We start from the raw sequence: 19,127 nt of genomic DNA, 5'->3' as shown, positions 1-19,127 counted from the left end.
GTTTTTGTTTTTTGTCCATAAATTGTACTTCAGCTAATGTTTTGCATGCAAGGTTAAAATATAGAGCAAAGTTATATGTTTAACTCATAAATTCCCAGTGTGTTCATTACAATGTAACTCTAATTCTAGTCAGAAGAGCTGTGTAAAAAGGTTGCATCAATTAATTCAGTGTATGTATTATTTAAATAACATGCTTTATTAGAATGTTTAGGTGATAAGTTAGAGCAGCTGTGAGAGGACATAAACTCTGTCAGTCTGTAGAAAAAAGCATCAGGTTGCAAGCTAGAATGTCAACAAAGTCAAGGCAGGAAAGGCTTTCCAGTGTTCTTCGGTGATGAAGTCCAGGCCAGAGTTTTCCTAATGCAGATAAGGCAGAGACAGATCTCTCTACAGGTATGAGGAAGAGAAAAGGTGGGATACAGTTTAGCGTAAGGAGAACAGTGAATAATTACTGAAATTAATGGAGTAAGAAAATGAGAACATTTGTTTTTGCATGAAAATTCTAGTTGTGCCTATTATTTTGGTTATGTAAACATACGGGGCCATAGCTCTGATGATAATCATCCCGTGATATACTTCAATGGTGATATGCCAGTAGAAAAGTAATAGATTTTGCTCTGCTAATAATAAAAAGTAAATCTAGCAAATTGTAGCTACTGAAGTAGCTGAATCATTGCTAAAGCAAGATTATACAAATTATTTTTTTTGTTTATACTGTCTGCTTTTATAGGCAGAACACAAAATTACTTGTGGGCGTGATTTAAGAAATTGTCATGCACAGAAAATGATCTACGTGAATCTTTGGGAGAAGCATAAAACTGATGCAGAAGAACCTGTGTTCTGAACCTCTCATCCTAGTGTGCAGGGATAAGAGTCAGTACTAAAAAGCCCACAATCTTAAATCCATTGGTATTATAGTTATTAATTAAATAGAGGAAATTAAAAAAAAAAAAGCCATTCTTGGCAAAAGCTTATTCTGTATAGTTATTTTGTTTTACAAAAATTTTCCACTGTAAGATTTTGTTGAAGAACTGATAAATAAGCCAAAGTATACATAACTATATTACTTTTAAGTCAAATAGTTGCATATATACATATAGGTCTGTATGAAATGTAATCCTTCAACAAAATTCTCATAAATTGGGTAGTCACATTGCTCTTTTATATTGTTAAAGAAGTGAATAATATTTTAGATGCTATTTTTAGCATTGAAAGCTTTTGAAATAATCATATTTGTCTTAGTTTTCTAAGTAATAAGGTTTACATGAAAGTGGTCTGTGTGGGTATGTGTCTGCCCCTCCTTCCCATCTATCTTTTGAATCAATTGACCCATTTCAGTAATATTTGACAAAGAAGTAGAAACCTCAGTGATAATCCCCCACAAGTTCTGTGAAAATAAAGGGCTGAACAGAAAAGAGAAACTCTCTAATCACTTTACTCCAGTGAACGCTTAGTACTTATTAGACAGCAAAGAATGGAAGGTCTTTGAGACAAAAATTCATTTAAAAAAAAAAAGCTTTATTGTTCCTGCAGTTCACAGAGCAACTTGTAAAATAAACAATTTAAAATTGTAAAATTCCTCTTGGTAAGTAGAGCGAGATCAGTAAGATTTCGCATCTCTGTGCATAAGTAGTGGAATCATACGTTTTAGAAAAGTGACCTTTCCATTTTAATTAAAAGGAACTTATATCCTTGTAACAAAAGAGTTGTTTGAAAAGAAACTTCAATATGAAGGATAGAGGAAAGTTATGTGAGGAGAATGAGGTTAATATTCAAGTAAATAAACTGCTTCCCTGCACCCCTTAAAACATTTAGTTTTTAGATTTGTTTTGCTGATAATACACAATTGCTTTTTGTTGTTATTTGGTCACTAAGTCTATTTGTAATTTTATTTCCAGACTCTGGCATACAGCCTGCCTTGGAAAAGAAGGAGAAGTGATGGTGTTCGGTGGAAGCAAAGATGACTTGCATTTTATGGATACAGTCAGTAAACTTAATAATGAATTCCTAGCACTATAATAATTAAAATTAAAATAATTAAAGTTAATGTAATTGCTGAGATCATCAGGGCTGTTGTGAAGATGTGACCTTAGGTGTTTTTGAAAGGCGATTTATGCAGATTTTTCTCTGCCTTTGTTAAGCTCATAGAAAGGAGTTTGCTATTCAGATTCTTTATAAAATGATTATTTAAATATTAATTTTTAAATTATGTATGTGGTAATAAATGCTACATTAATCCAGTTAATAGACGGCAGTATTTCTGAGATGAGCTGTTATCTTAGTAATCTTCGTGGTTCTTTTTTCTGTCTTGACCAGGGTCACTGCAGTGATTTGCTGATATTTCAGACTCAGCCTTACTCACTCCTCAGGTGAGTTGAGGTTATTGGCACAAAGAGTCTAGTGTAAACTCTTATAGTATTATGTTTTTACACACAGGTTTTTAACTATTTACTCTTGCATAGGCAGGTAAGTTAGAAAATTACTATTTCAGTAAATACTTGAAATATGCAATGTAGGACAATACATTGCATTTAAACCAAAGGTGGTGTGTATTATTCTTTCTTCTGCATATCATTAACAACACATCATTAACATCATCACAAGAAACTTTTACCGGTGTTATTGTTTTATCTTTAGGTTATAGGCCATTTACTTTTTTTTTTTTTTTTTTTCCCCCAGGTTGTGTCTTGACTGCATTGGTAAAAACGCAGCCCTCCTCAAGAATCAAATACCGTGCTTGCCATCCAAACTCCTGCAGCAGGTGCTGAAAAAAATAACCTTTTGGGCTGCAGTTAACCACCGGCAAGAGAAAAAAGCCGAAACTGAAAGACAAGGTCAACTAAATACCACATGAACAAGGGCAGCAAAACTGTGGAACACTTTGTTTATTTACAGTGTACAGCAAAGTCTTTTGTTAGTGAACTTTACTAATGCTACAGAACAACTGTATGTTATGCTGAGTTTCTAAGTGAAGTTTGAGAACAAAGAAATCCTTTTTATGGAAATCTCTTTTGTTTTCTGCATTCTAGAAAACTGATAAAACTTAATTTGTATATATTGTTAACTTCTGCTGTTGTGGTCTTAATGAGAGAATCCATAAAAGTTGTTCTTTTTGTAGGTGACGGATGATATAAAATGTTTTCAGTTCAATAAATATGGCTTAAGTCTAAAATCTCATTACAGCCATATCACCTCAGCACTTCTGAGCGGATAAGGAGTTCAGCACAGTCTCTTTGGAAGGTTCACAGGAGACACTCTTCAAAAAGATGACTGATTTGCTAATATGACAATTCCAAATCCTGTTACTTGATTCTGCCAAATTCTATCATTCGATTAGATGCTAAGAGCCAGACGTTTTGCTCAAAGTAGGAAGATCAGTTAAGCAAACTGCGGAACTTGGAAAAAAACTGTCATGAACAACATGACGGCTTGCGTGTGCAAGCTTCCATGCGGTTCATGGTAGGGGTTTACTGTGTTTCTGTAATCAATGAGTCGTTCTTAAAATAGGTTGTATATTGTATTTTGAATGTGTAAAGTTTATATTCTTGTTTTTAAAAGATTATGCTTATTTATTGTTACAAAAGAGCACATGTAGTACTTGCTATTTTTCTGTTCCAGATATTTAGTTAACAGGAGCGCAGTCATTAAAATTTTATAGAGGGTTGAACGGAGGCCACCTTCGACTAGTCTTTGCCGTTTGTATAACCTGCAAAACCTGCAGAAAGCAGGGAAAGGAGGTTTTGGAGCCGATTTCGTGACGCGGAGCGGAGCCTCGGGGGGGGGCGGGGGGACCCGGAGGGGGCGGATCCCGCGGTGGCCCCGCCCCCCGCGGCGCGTGATGCCGAGGGGCGGTGCAGGCAGGCGCGCTGCACGAGACGGCGCATGCGCGGCGCTGCCGGAAGCGGCTCCCCGCGGCGGATGTTGACGCTGCGCGCGGCCCGCTGAGGTGAGGGGGCGCTGGCGGCGCGGTGCCCTGAGGCCGCGGGGGGGTCCCGGGGGGGTCCCGGGGTGGGGGGCGGCCGCGGCTCGGCTCCCGTCCCTTCCCTTCCCCTCCCCTCCCTCCTGCCCCGCTCCGCTCCCCGTGGTCGTTAGGGGCAGCTGCGGCGGCTCCCACGGGACGCGCGGGGAGCCGGGCCGTGACGCGCGGGACGAGGAGTGTGTGGGGTAAAGCAGGCCCGAGAGAGAGGTACGTGTTCGGGGCGCGGGGGTGGGGGCGAGCTTCGGACCCGAACAGAAAGCGCGAAGGGCTGTGTGTGTGTTGGGGGGGGGGTGTTAACGGCTCTGATAAGCGCTGCGATGGTGGGTTGTTCCAGCACTGCGCTGCCGTTGCTGAAATCGCGTTGTGTGTTATAAGCGTGGCCCGAGGGATCATTTATCCGGCCTTCCTCAACGCCAAGGAAGCCACTTCTGGCGTGTCCGGGCGTCGCGAAGGGTATGGAGGACCCGAAGAGAGTCCTAAAGGGCGTGGGATTTGTAGTGACTTGTGAGGATAGAAGTATTTTAGTACAGGAGAGAAAAAAAAAAGGGCGAAGGGGGGCAAGAGTTGTCCAATATGTGGTAGAGTGTCATTAAAAAAAAAAAACACTGGGAAGAGGTCAGTACAAATCTGCTGAATTTAAAGCAAAACATTTCACTGAGGTATGAGGAAAACTTTCAAAGGAAGAATTGTCCGGAGTGGTGTGGTGTGTCTCCTTCACTGGAGCTTCAAAGAAAAATTAAATGAAAATCCGTCAGGAATGGTGTGGATGTTCTTGATCTTGTTTGAGTGCAGTGTTTGGGAGTCTCACTAAGGTCCTTTTCTTTTCTATTTCTTTGTCTAGTTACACAAAACTCTGGCTTGGGCTGTCCAACTTTCCTGACCTTTTGATCTGGGTATGAAAATCTTTGTATGGTGACAGCTTTAAGTCATATGCCTACGAAAAGTAGGAGCAGAAGGGAACTTGGGGAGTGGCTCACAAGTGGAAAGCAGCAGTGGCTTTCCGGGGGTTCCCCTGCTCCCTCAGTGTACAGACAGCTTCCAGGGTGACCTGGCAGGGCTGACTTCAGCCTCTCCTCCTGGCTGGGTTCCTCCCACCGCTGGGGCTTTGAATTACCAGTGACCCCTGTGACGGCATGGCCTGGTGGCTGCTCACTTAACAAAACCCTGGTGGGGAAGCTGTGCTTACCTACCCCGGGGTGCACATCCTTCTTTCCAGAGTGCGTTAGGTTTTGGGCTCCTCTGTGCCATCATGATTGGGCACGGGCAGCTTTGCTTTGTTTTTGACTTGAGGTAACGTTGCCCGGAGTTGCTGGCTTTGGGACAGTTTGTGGGAGACTTCGCTTAGGTAGCCCAAAGGGACGTTGCCTGAAAGGCTGCAGGAGCGAAGACTTTTTGAAAACCGTTGCGTAGGCAAAGCTTTTAAATTTACTGCATTGTGTGTTGTTACCTCTGTGCACAGCTTTTTTGTTCGTCAATTCATAGCTAAGCGTGGAAAAAAAACCCTCCAAAAACCACGGAAGGAGACTTCTGCTAAAATTGGCAACTGAAACCATTGTAAATTATACACAACTCAGGAATCCCCATCCGAAACTTTCTTGACTCATGGCATGACCTCTTCCACTGAAACATTATAAAAGAAGCAACAGTGTGTAGTTTCTTTTTTTTCCTCTGGTGGTTTCCACTGCTGGGTTTCAAAGCTCCATGCTATGTGTTGTTGTGTGCACGTAGCACGGTATCGAAATGGCTGATGAGAACGAAGACCTGCAGGCAGATGAAGAGCTCCCGGCTCCAGCTGAGGACAACTTTGAGCAGCTGGAGAACGACAGCCCCGCTGAGCGTAGCGGGCACGTGGCGGTCACCGATGGGCGCTGCATGTACGTCTGGGGAGGCTACAAGGTATGCTCCTCCTGTCCCTGCTAAGTTAGCCTTCTGCCCTCCGTGGTGCTGGGAATACGTCCCGGTAGTTTGGGAGTGACTCTGTAAAATTATCCCTGTGGAAAAAAAATAAAAAGATTTTCCAGTTAACGAATTCAAGTGTGACCTTTAAGAGTTTTGAAATGATGAAATAATCGTGAGCGTTAAATACAGATCTTGGCAAACAGCTAACTTTGTGGGATGCAGGTGTTGTTTGCCTTTCTCAACTGATGTTTCTGTTAGAAGAGAAGGAAATACTCTGTGATTTGAAATGCGGACTAGGCAAAATTGCACTTTTATTTACAGCGCTGTTAGCACAGCTATATTTTGTATGTTAATGATCATGGGTTGGGTGTTTATCATGCTGGGGTGCACGTGCCCTTCGGGCAGAACCAAGCCATTTTAAAATTTTAACAAGAATGAAGACGAACTTATTTTTTTTTGTTAGTGAACTCAGTAGATAAGCTGGTAGCTCAAAGTAAAACTTTGGTGTAATTGTTCTGCTGGTGTCATGCAGGGGGTGGGGGAATTGAAAAGAAAATTGTGGCTCGTTTATTTATCCTGGTTATCCTGCTCGGGGTATGAAGGGAAGGTTTAACTCCCTTTCATGGCTGCCAGTCTCTGGCTCTGTTGGAAGCTTGTCTGGTCTCCAGCAGAAGCTAAAAGAGGCCGATTCCTGCTCTCCCAGGTGAGAGGTACAGGAGTGCAGCCGGCACTGCTCCTGCTGTTTTCTTTTCCACAGTTAGATCTCTGAGGGGGTGTAAACATTCGCAGGAGCCTGCAATTCAACGTGTCAAGCATCCTTCTAATGTTGCCTTTTCTGTACTGTTCTGCAGAACGCCCAAGTTAGGGGATTTTATGACTTCTATCTGCCTAGAGATGAAATATGGATCTACAACATGGAAACTGGAAGATGGTACAGTAAATAATTAACTTACTAATTTTCAGGTTATGGAAGAAATGAGAAATTCTCAAATTGATACAGAAACCACACTGAGGGTCTGTGGACAGGATGGTGGGCGTCCCTAGAGACTTGTCCGATCTCTGTCTTCCCACCTAACAAACTGTTGCGTAAAGGCATAAAATATTTCCAAAGCTTTCTTTTTCCTGTAAAAACTATGAATATCGTTTTCACAGGGATGAGGTAGGTGAAGTAGGAGAGGCAGCTTAGGCAGGCAGCCCCTACGGGAATCACAGGAATTGGTGATCACACGATCACCAATATGAAGTATTTTGGGATGCCTGGTACAGGATATAGTTTCTGTAAAGTGCTTTTGTACCACTTGTGATTACAGTGGTACCTGAATGAGAGAAGCAGCATTGAATTTTTTATTTATTATCCTTTTAAGCAGTTGTTTTTAAATGTTTATGCAGCTGAGGAAACTACTGGGGTCTCTTAGACCACTGGGAACCTGGAAGTTGTGTGAAACCTGTGTGCCTGATAGCACAAGAAAAGGGAGTGTAACGCTGCAGTTCTGTAGCTAGCTGGGGCCTCGCACGGCAAAGCCCAGTCCTCTCGGCTCTCTGAAGTAAATGCAATTTCAGCACTGCTTTGCAGTTGTCGTTGTGGCCGAGGAGAGCCTTGAACGTGGAATGGAAGCTGCTCTTTGCGGTTATAATATTTACAAAACATTGAAATAAGTAGCAAAATAAAAACCTTCGGCTTATGCAGGTGCATCTTCTTTGCCTGGGGATCTTTCTGGAATTTTCAAGAATGCGAAAGGCGTATCAAATTCCTGAACTGGGCAGACAGGATTGCTCCCCCATTAAAAGTGTATTAATTAAAATTACCTGTTCCCCACCTCCCCAAAAATATCTGTCTAGTGTTATAAATTGTTGCATCTACAAGGGCATCAAAAACGCATAACTGAATGGTCCACAAATACTTGTCTTAATTAAAAACATACAGATAATGTTAAAAACTTCCACTGCAGACAAAATCGTTGTTGTTCATTTTTGTCAGATAGAATATTTTTAACTCTGCTTCTAGGAAGAAAAGTAAAACAGAGGGAGATGTTCCACCTTCCATGTCTGGAAGCTGTGCTGTGTGTGTAGACAGAGTGGTGTACCTATTCGGAGGACATCATGCACGTGGCAATACAAACAAGGTCAGTAATTTAAAGATAAATCCTTCTTCACAAATAAGTTTCTCTTCATTAGCTTTTGATTCCATTTTGTAAAACACGGAGGCAGACTTTTCAGTTCATTAAAATCCATCCAAAGCAAATGCATCATCTTAACAAATCACAAAAGCATTTTCTTCTGAACGGCAGGGCAGGTTGGAGCTCGTTCCAGAGCTGAAATGTTGATAATGAGGGATGCCGAACGTGTATCCAGTCACTGTGTCCTCTCTAGCTTCTGCAATATAATACTTTCATCTACTGGCTATATCTGTATTTCTTGGAAGCAGATAACCAGCTTTCTCGTCCTCTCAGCAGCTTCCCAAATTTGAACTAATTGAAGCCGTGTTCTCTCTGTGCTTGCCAAAGAGGTTTTGACTAACAAAATACAGCGTTCACCACTTGCCTTGTTTTCATGCAGGTGATTAGCTGGCTGACTTTTACCAGTTCAGTGTATTAGTTTCTTTGGAGCAGGTCAGATCATGTGAAGTTTGGAAAACACGTAAACCTTCTGCTCCGCATCATTTCACGTGATGGTTGCACCCTGGTAGCTTTACACCACTGGAAAGCACCACGGCCAATTATTTGTTCTGGAGCAGTTCACCCTGCGCGTTGTATTGCTTTAGTGCTTTTGAGTTCACTTTTTTTGAAAGCGGGGAGTTTCTGAGGTTCACTGAAATAAGATCAGGAGGTGATTTGTAACCGCTCTGTGGTCGTTTGAAACGTTACCCTTTTCTGGAGTTTCTGAGGGTGTTTTACCATATTCTGAAACTGTGGTTTAAATTAAATAGTTTTGGTCTCGCTTTTAAATATAAACTGAAAGTAACCTGGGGAAATACTTGCAAACAGTCTGAAACAAAGTAAATTTATAAAGTGTGACTTGCTTCCTTCCTGTCCGTGGTACTGCTACGTTTCAATGACTTTATACATCTGTACCAGCTATTTCTCTCAATGTAAAATGATGTAACGTGCAAAGAAGGGTTGATACCATAAAAAAATATTTTTCTTGAACCAGATTTGTTTATTGTAAGACAATTCTGCTTTGTACACATCTTCGTTTTATCCCATTTCAGCTTCCAGATGGTAAAACTCAGTGTCCATAGTTCTCTTGCTTTTGTAAAAGAGTACTGTGGGCTGGAGTCTGCAAAATAATAAGGATCTTCGGCTCCATGTTTTGTACAAAACACTGCCAGTGTTCTGTGTAGTTAGGAAAAGAGCTTTTTAAAGTACTTCTGTGCCAATACATGCTAGTTAAAAGTTAATACATTAACATCAATCAGACTTAAGCTTTAAGCTAACTGTGTGGGTAAAAAAAATCTTTTTATTTTCTACAGTTCTACATGTTAAATTCCAGATCCACGGACAAAGTGCTGCAGTGGGTCAGAGTAGAGTGTCAGGGGGTCCCCCCTTCATCAAAGGACAAACTTGGCGTTTGGGTTTACAAAAACAAGTAAGGCTCCAGCAATGAAGTCAGCACAGCTATCCTTGCGCGTGTGTTTGCTTTTAATCACTCTTAGTCTTGTCATTGTTGTGTCTTTTTGTTTGAGCAAAAACTGCCAAAGGACCCTTTGCTTGCGGCGCGTACGTGCTTCAGGAAAACGCTGGATTTGTTCCCTGGCTAGCCCTTTAAAACTGTTCAGTCCTTTAACCTTTGATAAATGAAAACCCTCGCTCCTAATCTGGGTATGTGTAAGCTGCAAAATATCCATGTGAGTCACAGTGCAAAACACAGACTCATTAAAGGCAAATCCTCCACATTCTCAGGGTATTACTTTAAAGATACTGCGTCCTGGTTGCTTGTATCAGCGTCATTCCTCTTAGCAATTGCATCTGGAATTAATCTGCGTACAAACCTATCCTGGAATTCCTGGTACCATGCAAAACGCAATCTTTTGGTCATATCTTGTGGGACAGCTTGCGTTTCTTTGATAGGTCAAGAATGGGAAGCCGTTTTGATTTAAAATTGCGTGTGGCTTTTTCGCACGCTTAGTTCAGTCTATTTGTGCTGGTTACGCCAAACGAGGAATGTGTTAGATGAACTGCTGTTGATGTTACCCGATTTAATATGTCGGGACAGCGTCCAAGACATGCCAGAAGGCCTTTTGGCATTTCAAACCTTGGCAAAGATGAGGAGGATGAAGATAAGGTGTTGAAGCTGGATGAGCTGATGTGCAAAATATTGCCGCTGCCTTGCGCCCGTGTTCAGCTAGGGTAGCGCGAGCCTCCTAGAGAGGGAGCTGCGGGATGAGCTTGTTCCAGCCTTTGGCACTGTGGGATAGACTGAGGAAAGCCCTTGTTGTAGGGAGTTTCCTGCTTCCGCAGCTCCCAGCCACTCAAGAGGTGCGGGAGTGAATTAGGGGAGGACAGGGGCTTTCAGCTCTGTCCTTGGGGTGTCAGGCCTCTCGGGGGGGTCCCGGCTTTGGCCACAGCTGGCAAGGTTACAGGTTCTTGCTGTTACAGTAGGGCATTTTTCAAGCTGTTAACTGCAAAGCCGTACTTGGACAGCACAGGCATCTGCTGCCTGTTAGTACAGCTGGTCTTGGCTGGGTCGAATCGCGCTCCCCTGAGGCGGAGGAAATCCGGGATGCCGGATGTGCTTGTGTCTGGGTCACGTATGGTGGTTTGGGTGTATAACTGGCTACAGGCGCCCGCACCGCTGTGCGCGTTACGCGTTCTGCGGCATTCGCTGTATGGACTCGTGAGAGGTCGGAAAGCGCCTGTGGTGCCGCTTTGCAGATCCTCAACGTGGAGGGAAAGCTCGCTGTCACGATACTTGCTGTGTGGGGAATTTCGTAGCCTCGTTCTCGGAAGCCTGAGGGGGGGTTGTTGTTTTCGTTCTTTTTTGTCCCTCGAGAATCATTTTAGATGTAAATCTGCACTAGATTGGAGTTGTGGGCTTGCACTGAGTTAGGTGGTGCAGATGGTTTCCTGTTATCTGATAATTTAATAAAACTTCCTGGCAAAGCCATGCCATTCATTCCTAATAAGCACTGAACCGCAAGCATAAAATGTAAATTACATTTTAAGAGACCAAAAGAGCAGTAAAATCAGATAAGTGACTGATTGCTCACAGCAACTGCTCTTCAGGCTTTGAAACAAAACACAAGCGCAAAGAAAAAAGTCTTTCCTACGCAGAAAAACAAACCAACGCAAAACCCTTCCCGGGCAGCTTCGGTGGCGGAGGGTTTGCCGCCTGGAGCGTCCCTTGGCTCGGTCTCCCGGCGCGCTGCCCTGTGGGTCCCGCGCTCCAGGCTGATGGCTCCAGGCGCTGGGCAGCCTTCAGGCTGCGTCAGCGCCGCGGAGGGAGAGTGGAAACCTGTACCAACCCTTGCTTTCGGGCGAGCGTTTGTGCGGGGCTGGGCAGGTGCCGGTTGCAGAGGGCCTTGCGCGTGGATTTAGTGCGGGAACCCGTGCAGAACCGCTGAGAACAGGCACTCGAGCTTTCCCTTTTGGTCCTCTCCTTTTTGGACGCCTGTTCGGTGACTTCCCTCTCTTCTCTGCCCGCTGTGCCTGGTATTCGTTTCACCAGCACCCCATGGCGTTCCCTTGGCGTTTTACAGCAGTGTCCATAAACCCATGTTTTGGGCTCAGGGAAAACGTGCAAAGGGCTCGGAAAGGGCGGAGGCAGGAAACTGCAGGAGCAAACGCCAGCGGCTGCTGTGTGGGAGCCCCGGCAGCGACGGTTTGAGTGCGGTGACCGAGCAGCAGCAAAGCTTTGGCGCCTGAGGCCTGGGAAAGAGCCACGGGGGGGTTTAATGTGGGTGGTGGGGCGCTTGAGGCCAGGGATAGGGCTCCACACCTGGAGAACTTGCATTGCAGACACGTTAGAAGCAGTGAAGCCAAAGGGGCTTCCCTGGTTTTCCATCTTCTGTTTAAGCACAGCCTTTACATAGCTTTAACTTGCAGCAGTGAATGGGATCATATTTCTAACAGATCTTGATGCACTTCTGTTTCAGGCTCGTATTTTTTGGAGGCTATGGTTATTTTCCTGAAGGGAAACAACGGGGAACTTTTGAATTTGATGAAACCTCTTTTTGGGTAAGCGAACTTTGCCTGCCTTGAAATCATTTCTGTTTAAACTTTAAATATGATATTTGATTAATGATTATTAAAACTTGTTTCTTGTTGAATATTTTTAAAGAATTCAGGCCTTCCGAGAGGTTGGAATGACCATGTGCATGTTCTGGACACCGAAACTTTTACTTGGAGCCAGCCTATAACTACGGTAATTACAATTCTTGTGTCAGTTGTTTTAAGTTGGAGCCGTTCAGAAACGTGCGCGTTGTCTGCCATGTCTCTTCTAGCATTCTATAAAAATAAGCACGACTCTGCTAGGCCTGGGTTCGTTGCTTTAATTTGTGATAACACAGAAGAGAGCGATTAAAATGGCCTCTGCGTAGCCACAGGCTGTTTGCGGTGGTCGGTGCCAGCAGCGGCTTTGAGCCATAGATGTTGTGCGTGCCAGTGGGTTCAGCTAACTCGCGGTGCGAGGCTGTCTTAGCCCGTCGTATCTCTAGCCTCTATCTTCCTGCCATTCTTTTGGAGGAGGTGGTTAACCAAGCAAGAAGCACGTACGTACATCCAGAATAAATGTTTCTGCTTTCCTGCTCGACCCTGCCGCCTTGTTTACGTGTCGCCAGTCTTTAACTGCTGAGTGAGCAGTTGTCAGGTGCCCCTCGATCCTGCCTTCTTCAGGATACAAACCGGTTCCTGAATATCGGGAGTTACAGAAGATGCCAGAGCTCTCCAAAATACCTAGTGCTAGCTAGCAGGAGACGCGAGAAACGCCTGGAGTAAACGGACCGTGCGGAGCTGATCTGGTCACCGTGGCGCTCGCTAAGTTCGTTTTCTCCGTGGGTTGAATCCCTGACTGATTAGCGAGTGCCCCTCTCTGTCTGCAGCGTTGCTCATTTCTGCGGCTCTGCCTTCCCTCCTGGGACGCGCCGGCTGTCTGATCTAACCACAGGAGAAGCGGAGCCAAGAGCTAAAGCCAGGACTGCGTGACTCGGGTTCTCTTCCCTTCTCACGCTTCAGAGCAAGCTGCCCTAATCCCCTGCACCTTGCTGCCTCACCAGCTACCGCTGCGTTTTTATTCCTCTCCTGCGTGCGGGTTCTGCGAGGTGTCGTTAGCTTGTGTCTGCAGTTTTCCCTACAAGGTGCTTGGAGGGGAAAGACCAAAGAGGCGGGTTTGAAACGATGTCGGTTGAACCAGCCTGAAACTTCCCCTCGAAATAAAAATGACTGGCTTGCTTATTCGACAGCGTTCTTGAGACCCCTGTTAACTGAATTAAAACCATTCCCCAGGTCCTCTCCCCTTCCTAAAAACGAGAAACCGGCCTTTTGTTTTGCTTTTGTCTGTCTCTCGCCGTTGTTTTTTTTTTCCTATTGACCTGCTTCCCTTCATGCTTCGGTGGCTTTGTTCTCACGGGGAGCTTGGAGAAATGAAATGTGTAGTCTGCTGTCAGCCCCGCTGCTGTGTGACGCTTGGGTGTGTTTCTCTTGGCTGCTGGATTGTGGTAGAAACCGAACACAAAACTGTACGTTGTAATTGCAAGTAGACACCATTTGAAAGGTCCCAGAAGTACTGAGAAAGAGGCACATGGAATTGTACTGCCGCAGAGATGGAGGAAATGAAATCCGAGATAAGAGACCTGTTATTTGGATTACTGTAAAATTCTTTTGTCTTAATGCATACAGATCTCAAATATCTTGGAAGCAGCTCTAAGAAAAATACTGTTTAGTGGTTCATTATCTCATTGTCTCGTTTTCGGTCTGAGGTTTTCTGTGACTGTCTGAGGCCTCTTCTAAAAGCAGAATTTATAGCTTGTCACTTGGGGGGGAAAAAAGCCTTCGTTAGTCAATTTTCTGATCTTCTGTTCATCGATGAAGACAGGTTTCTGTCCACAGAATGACTTACTGGGTGTTTTTTCACACCCTGTTCCTTAGCGACCTTAAATCTCGCTTTAGTTCAGCTTTTCATCCCCTGGGAGTTGTGGATCCATGAGATCTCGCTTGCCTGGACTGAGACTCCCCGGCACGCTCGCCTGGGAGGCCTGAGGGTGCAGCCCCGGTCTGCTGCGCTTGACAAAGCCCCGGCGGGCCACGGCCCTGCTGCTTCGTGCGCGCGATGGGCACCTTCAGCCCAGCTCCTCTCTTTCCTACATCTGCTGCAGGTTTCTGATGGAATGGCATTTTCTTTGCTGCTCTTAGTACCTCTTCTGGTAACGTGTCAGAGGAACTTGCCTTCTTATTTCACGTTTTCTTTTCCCAGGGTAAAACTCCGTCGCCACGAGCAGCTCATGCCTGCGCTACAGTTGGGAACAGAGGCTACGTGTTTGGTGGCAGATACAGAGTAAGACCCCAGCCCAGTTTAGCAGTGTGTTACTGAAACCCGAACAGAGTGTTTCAACCATCATCTGCTTTATTGTAGGAGTCCAGAATGAATGATCTTTACTATCTAAATTTGGATACATGGGAGTGGAATGAAATGTAGGTACTAAAACTTGAGCCCTTTTGGGGCAGCAACATTTTACTGCAGCATATCTGTAACTTGTGATGCTCTTATTTAAATACAGAATCACGCAAGGCATTTGCCCAGTAGGCCGATCGTGGCATTCTTTAACACCAATTTCCTCAGATCATCTCTTTCTCTTTGGAGGATTCACCACGGACAAGCAGCCCCTAAGTAAGTCATTCCAGAAGGATTTTGGGCTCTCTTTGTTTTCTTAAACCGTTGTGCACAGCTCAGGTTATTGCATAGGTCACCTTAAATTCTTTCTGAATTCCTTCCGTGCGCTGGTGTCATTGAACTCCTTATGGACAGCAGCTAAACTGACACCGTAGGGGTCACAGAAGGTGTTGAGATACTGCTAGAATTTAAGGTGCTCTAAAAATGCATCTGATGCAGTTTGCAAGTGGGAAGAGCTTTGCGGTTCTCCACATTTCCCTCCTTACTTTGCTCCTGTAAGTCACTGCTTAAGACTTGTTTTCATATAGCCAGCGCTAAGTTTTGTAGGTTTTGTCCTGAAAAGCTTGATTTATTTAATAACAGTAATACCAGAGCACGTACTTGTTCCAACAAATATGAAGGAACTAACAGAATACTGTTTGTATTTGGGATTTTGGTTGGTTTTAGGTGATGCTTGGATTTATTGTATCAGCAAGAATGAGTGGATACAGTTTGAGCATAACTATTCGGAAAAACCAAGGTAAGGTGAACGCTTTCCTGGAAACTTAGTGAGAAAACCTTTCATGTTGGCATGACAGGGAGACAACACACATTCCTCTTTACACCACTCTTTTTTTTTAACAATACAGTACCTCGAATTAGCAGTTTCTACCCCAGAAGTGCTGATGTATTGAATGCAAGCACGAGATTAATACCACTGTGTGACTGGCGCTGGAGATACCATACAACTTACTTAATGCTTTGTTTGCAAAACAGCAGGAAACGCAGATGGGGATTTAGGGTTTTATCTCCCGGCTGCAGAGGCCTGGGAGCTATGAATGCCGGCACAAGAGCTTAATCCTTGAACCTGCGTGTTCTTGCTCTGCCGGCAAAACTCTGGACACGGGGAGGTTTCCACCAGCCTCCGCGCCTGCAGATGTGGTTAGAGAGCCTGAATGCACGTGCGAGAGAAGTGATTGCCCCAAGTTTTACGCAGCTGTGGTGTTGGATAAAAGTCCACTGGTTCCTTCAGTTGTGTGGTATGGCTCAACGGGGATATGAAAGTGAAGTTTGGGCTAGCAAATGGTTGCCGTCTCCAAAAGTGACGGAACAGGACTGCGGATTTCCCGCGTGCCTGCGCTTGCAGGCAGCGTGTTGCTGAGCCCCACAGCCCTGCTCTGATCGGGGCGGCTTACACAGCCCACGATTTGCTGGCTAAGGATTTTCCTTCTCTGAGCATAAACTCCTGCTGAATTAGTCAGCTTTATAGCGTACTGGTGAAAGGCAAACTGCGTGCGCTAACTTTAATACAAATCCCAAAGCTGCGTTTTTGGGTGGGAGAGGGGTTTTTTTGGTTAATGATGTAGTGTTGCCACCTTCTGTTTCCAGGTTGTGGCATACAGCTTGTGCAAGCGAAGAGGGAGAGGTGATTGTCTTCGGGGGCTGCGCCAACAATTTGCTTGCCCATTCTAAAGCTGTAAGTTTATTTTGAGCTTTCCCTTCCTGTGCGGCCTGGCCCTTCCCGAAGGAGCCGCAGCGGCTCTCGCCCCGGCAAACGGGAAACGCTAGCAGGCAGCAGTGTGACCTAGTGAGGACTGGCAAAGGCACGTAAACAGAGCCCGAAGGGGAAATGTTTTGCTGCTTTTCTAGAAACCAGGTGGTTATTCATTACTCAGGCAAACTGTTACTTGTTTTCCCTCACGTCCACATCTCAGAGCCTGTTCCTGTCTCCGACTACTCCTTTAGCTTTGCGCTGCGCTGCTCGCAGGGATGTTTTCAGGGAGCCTCTCCCAAAGTCATCTCGTCACTGAGAGGCCTGGCTGCACGGAGAGGGTCTCTTCAGCCTGGAGTAGCCAAGATGGGGGGGATGCTAACGTCCGTAAAACGGGCAGTTGGCTGGAAAGGGTGAAGAGGAACAAGCCGGGCAGCGTCTTTCAGCGTAAGAACTAGTAGACGCCAGCTGGAACTGGCCAGCGGCGAACAAAAGCTACTTCTGTATGCAGGAGGCAGCTGCGCTCTGGCGCTGCGTTAGCAGGACCCGCAGGCTTAAGTATGTCCAAGGAGCAGGTGTAAAAACAGCCAGCGGTGGCTGCTGAACGCAGTCCCCGTATCACAAGTCCTTCACCCGCAGGTCGCTGGGGACGCGAACGCTCTGCAGCAGCAGCAGCTGGTGCTCGTGTGCCCCGAGCTCGGCCGTTGGCCGCGGTCAGAGCTGGGACAGGGCCAGCGCAGCGCCAGACTGAGCCGCGTGTTGCCGGCAAGGCGTGGCCCGCGCAGGCCGGACCAAGCTCCACCTAGCCCCGTCTGACCGCAGCAGACGCTGCGTAGGGCGAGCACGGGAGCCTGGCCACCGTCTGTGCCCGTTCCCCCCTGCTTGTGTACAGCAGCTTTATCTGCTTTTTTGATGCATCTTCTAGTTTCTTGAGTGCCCCGAACTTCCCATATTGTAGGATTTGGTGAACAGTTCTGCATTCGGCTCGTTTGCTGCCTTTGTGAGTTATATAAACTTCAGTCTCGGCCCCGTGGTCGGCCTCCCCAGCCCCCAGCGTGCTGCGGTTTTGGCCTCCTCACCGGGGTCCGTTTGCGCGCGAGCTTTGGCTGTTCTGGCTCCTCAGTGCTGTAGCCATGTGAAGCCTCATAACCCAACTGCCCCCCCCCCTCTTTCTCCATCTTCAGGCTCACAGTAACGAAATACTTGTGTTTTCTCTACAACCAAGATCTCTTGTAAGGTAAGAAAGAAAACTTTAAATTGTCCTGACTCCACCTAAAATGACCAGTGCTGGGTTAATCAGCCCATTACAAGAAGACACGGCAAGATTCCTTTACTAAAGCACACGTTTGGCACTGAAAGTTGATGAGAATAACTAACTCCTAACTAACGAACTTTAAAGAATTAGCTTATCTATCTTGTTGCACTCGTTCCAAACTGTGCTAACCGCCGGCACGTTTCTCCCTCCCCCAAGGCTGTGCCTCGAAGCAGTCATTTGCTTTAAGGAGATGTTGGCCAGTTCCTGGAACTGCCTCCCCAAGCACTTGCTGCACAGCGTCAATCAGCGGTTCGGAAGCAACAACACCTCGGGCTCCTGAAGGGCCGCACCGACGTGGCTCGGAACAGGCTGTGCATGGCTGAGCAAGTGGAAAAGATGTAATAATTGTTTTACCAAGTGTGGCAACCATTAAACTTGTATAGACTAAATGTCTTTATTGTTGTGGGTAGTTGCTTCCTGCTTTTAAGTTGCATGTGAATGGCCTAGAGAGAACCTATTTTTGTGTAAAAATGTTTGCAATAAATGTATTTAATGCAAGTGGAGGTGTATCCCGTGCTTAAGCTAAAACTAGTTCTGGGTTTGTCCACGTTGAAGGACTGGTGAGGGCCAGCCCCAAGCAAGAAAAGGGGGTGCGTGCATGTGTGGAAATACTCGTTGCTGGAGCCCTCGGCTAAGGACCTGTGGACAGTAGCTGTTGTGCAGGGAATACTGAGGCACAGTATCAATAGTAAAGAGGAGTGTTACTTTAGTCTAGGCTGAAGAGTGCTGTGAGGGGGGGGGGAGCAGTCCTGTTTTAGTCTACAGTGTTAGGAAATTGCTGAACACGTTTTGCCACAAATGTTTAAGGTCAGAGAAATGGGTTTGGAAAATTCTATGTAATCAGAGTAGCTAAACTGTCTTAAACCTTGGGGTGTTAAAGCATCACTACTCCTGCTTGTTTCTAGTTTGTCTTTTGGAATTCTTTTATGTTGTGGAACTTCAATTGTGAACCTTAGGTAGCAGATATTCTGCCCTGAGAAGTGTAACTGAAAGCGCTCGAGCCTGTTAGCAGCTGCATCAGCAGCGTGAGGAGCTCACCTACAAACGGAGCAGCCTGAGCCCCGAAGGACTTGATCTTGGTAAAGGTACATGGAAAGTGGCTGTGAACTTGGGTCAGTGCCTGCCTTCGTCGACTCGGCTCCATCGAATCAGCGGCCCCAGCCAGTGACAGCTGGGCCAAGGACCAGGCTGTGCTGCTGGGGGGAACGGGTTAAATCACATTTAAGCTGTCCTCAAAAATCAATAAAAGAGTTTGACTTCTAGAACAAAATAACTCCGGTATTGTAATTCCTGCGCCGCTTTCCTTTTTTATGTTGGGGCTACGACTGGAGGAAGGGCTCAGGGTCCTGCAGACTGTCCGAGGGAAGACGCTGTCTCAGCCCTCTGCCTGTGGTGCATACTGATAGAGCAAGTGGGGCTGTAGTCCGACTCTCAAGCTCCAGCTCCTCTTTCCTGCATCACCTTTCAGAGGGGTAAAAGTTAGGCAGCACAGTGCGTCCTAGGCTGCCTTGGCCTCAGTGGCTGCTTGGCCAGGCTAATTAACGGGTGCACCTGGAGCGGCACCTTTACCTCCCGGCTTTGGCCAACACAAAAACCAACCAACCACCCTGCCTCTCCGGAAGTGAGGCATTCTGCACTTC

General features: G+C 45.8%; 2 protein-coding genes across 7 annotated transcripts in view; both read left to right on the top strand.

The window, feature by feature from the left end:
• The window catches only part of KLHDC1 (kelch domain containing 1), a 31,548-nt gene extending 27,872 nt beyond the window's left edge, over positions 1-3,676 (top strand). The window contains exons 11-13 of one of the 2 annotated variants that reach the window (XM_067295202.1): positions 1,899-1,983; positions 2,317-2,369; positions 2,680-3,676. In XM_067295202.1, coding sequence (XP_067151303.1) covers positions 1,899-1,983; positions 2,317-2,369; positions 2,680-2,854 — 313 coding nt within the window. In that variant the 3' untranslated portion in view covers positions 2,855-3,676. The remainder of the gene's footprint in view (positions 1-1,898; positions 1,984-2,316; positions 2,370-2,679) is intronic. The other variant, XM_067295203.1, reaches the window with a different exon arrangement.
• Positions 3,677-3,851: 175 nt separating this feature from the next.
• KLHDC2 (kelch domain containing 2) lies at positions 3,852-18,760 on the top strand. Of its 5 annotated transcripts, XR_010883982.1 has the most exons (16): positions 3,888-3,946; positions 4,821-4,872; positions 5,708-5,875; positions 6,730-6,809; positions 7,884-8,001; positions 9,348-9,463; positions 11,970-12,051; positions 12,155-12,238; positions 14,285-14,365; positions 14,444-14,502; positions 14,589-14,698; positions 15,149-15,221; positions 16,070-16,157; positions 17,357-17,409; positions 17,644-17,825; positions 18,444-18,760. XR_010883982.1 is itself a non-coding variant. In XM_067295199.1 (15 exons), exons 3-15 carry the CDS (start codon positions 5,720-5,722, stop codon positions 17,765-17,767), a joined length of 1,224 nt encoding a protein of 407 aa, XP_067151300.1. In that variant the 5' UTR covers positions 3,888-3,946; positions 4,821-4,872; positions 5,708-5,719; the 3' UTR covers positions 17,768-17,985. The 5 variants fall into 5 exon arrangements, 4 of the variants coding, with proteins under 4 accessions (XP_067151301.1, XP_067151300.1, XP_013801174.2 ...); XM_067295199.1 differs by lacking the exon at positions 18,444-18,760 and having other exon boundaries at positions 17,644-17,985; XM_013945720.2 differs by lacking the exons at positions 3,888-3,946; positions 18,444-18,760 and adding an exon at positions 4,034-4,186 and having other exon boundaries at positions 17,644-17,985.
• The last annotated feature ends 367 nt before the right edge of the window (positions 18,761-19,127 follow it).

The sequence above is a fragment of the Apteryx mantelli genome, chromosome 4 (assembly GCF_036417845.1).
Source record: "Apteryx mantelli isolate bAptMan1 chromosome 4, bAptMan1.hap1, whole genome shotgun sequence".
NCBI lineage: Eukaryota > Metazoa > Chordata > Aves > Apterygiformes > Apterygidae > Apteryx > Apteryx mantelli.
This window is presented reverse-complemented; position numbering and strand designations above follow the sequence as displayed.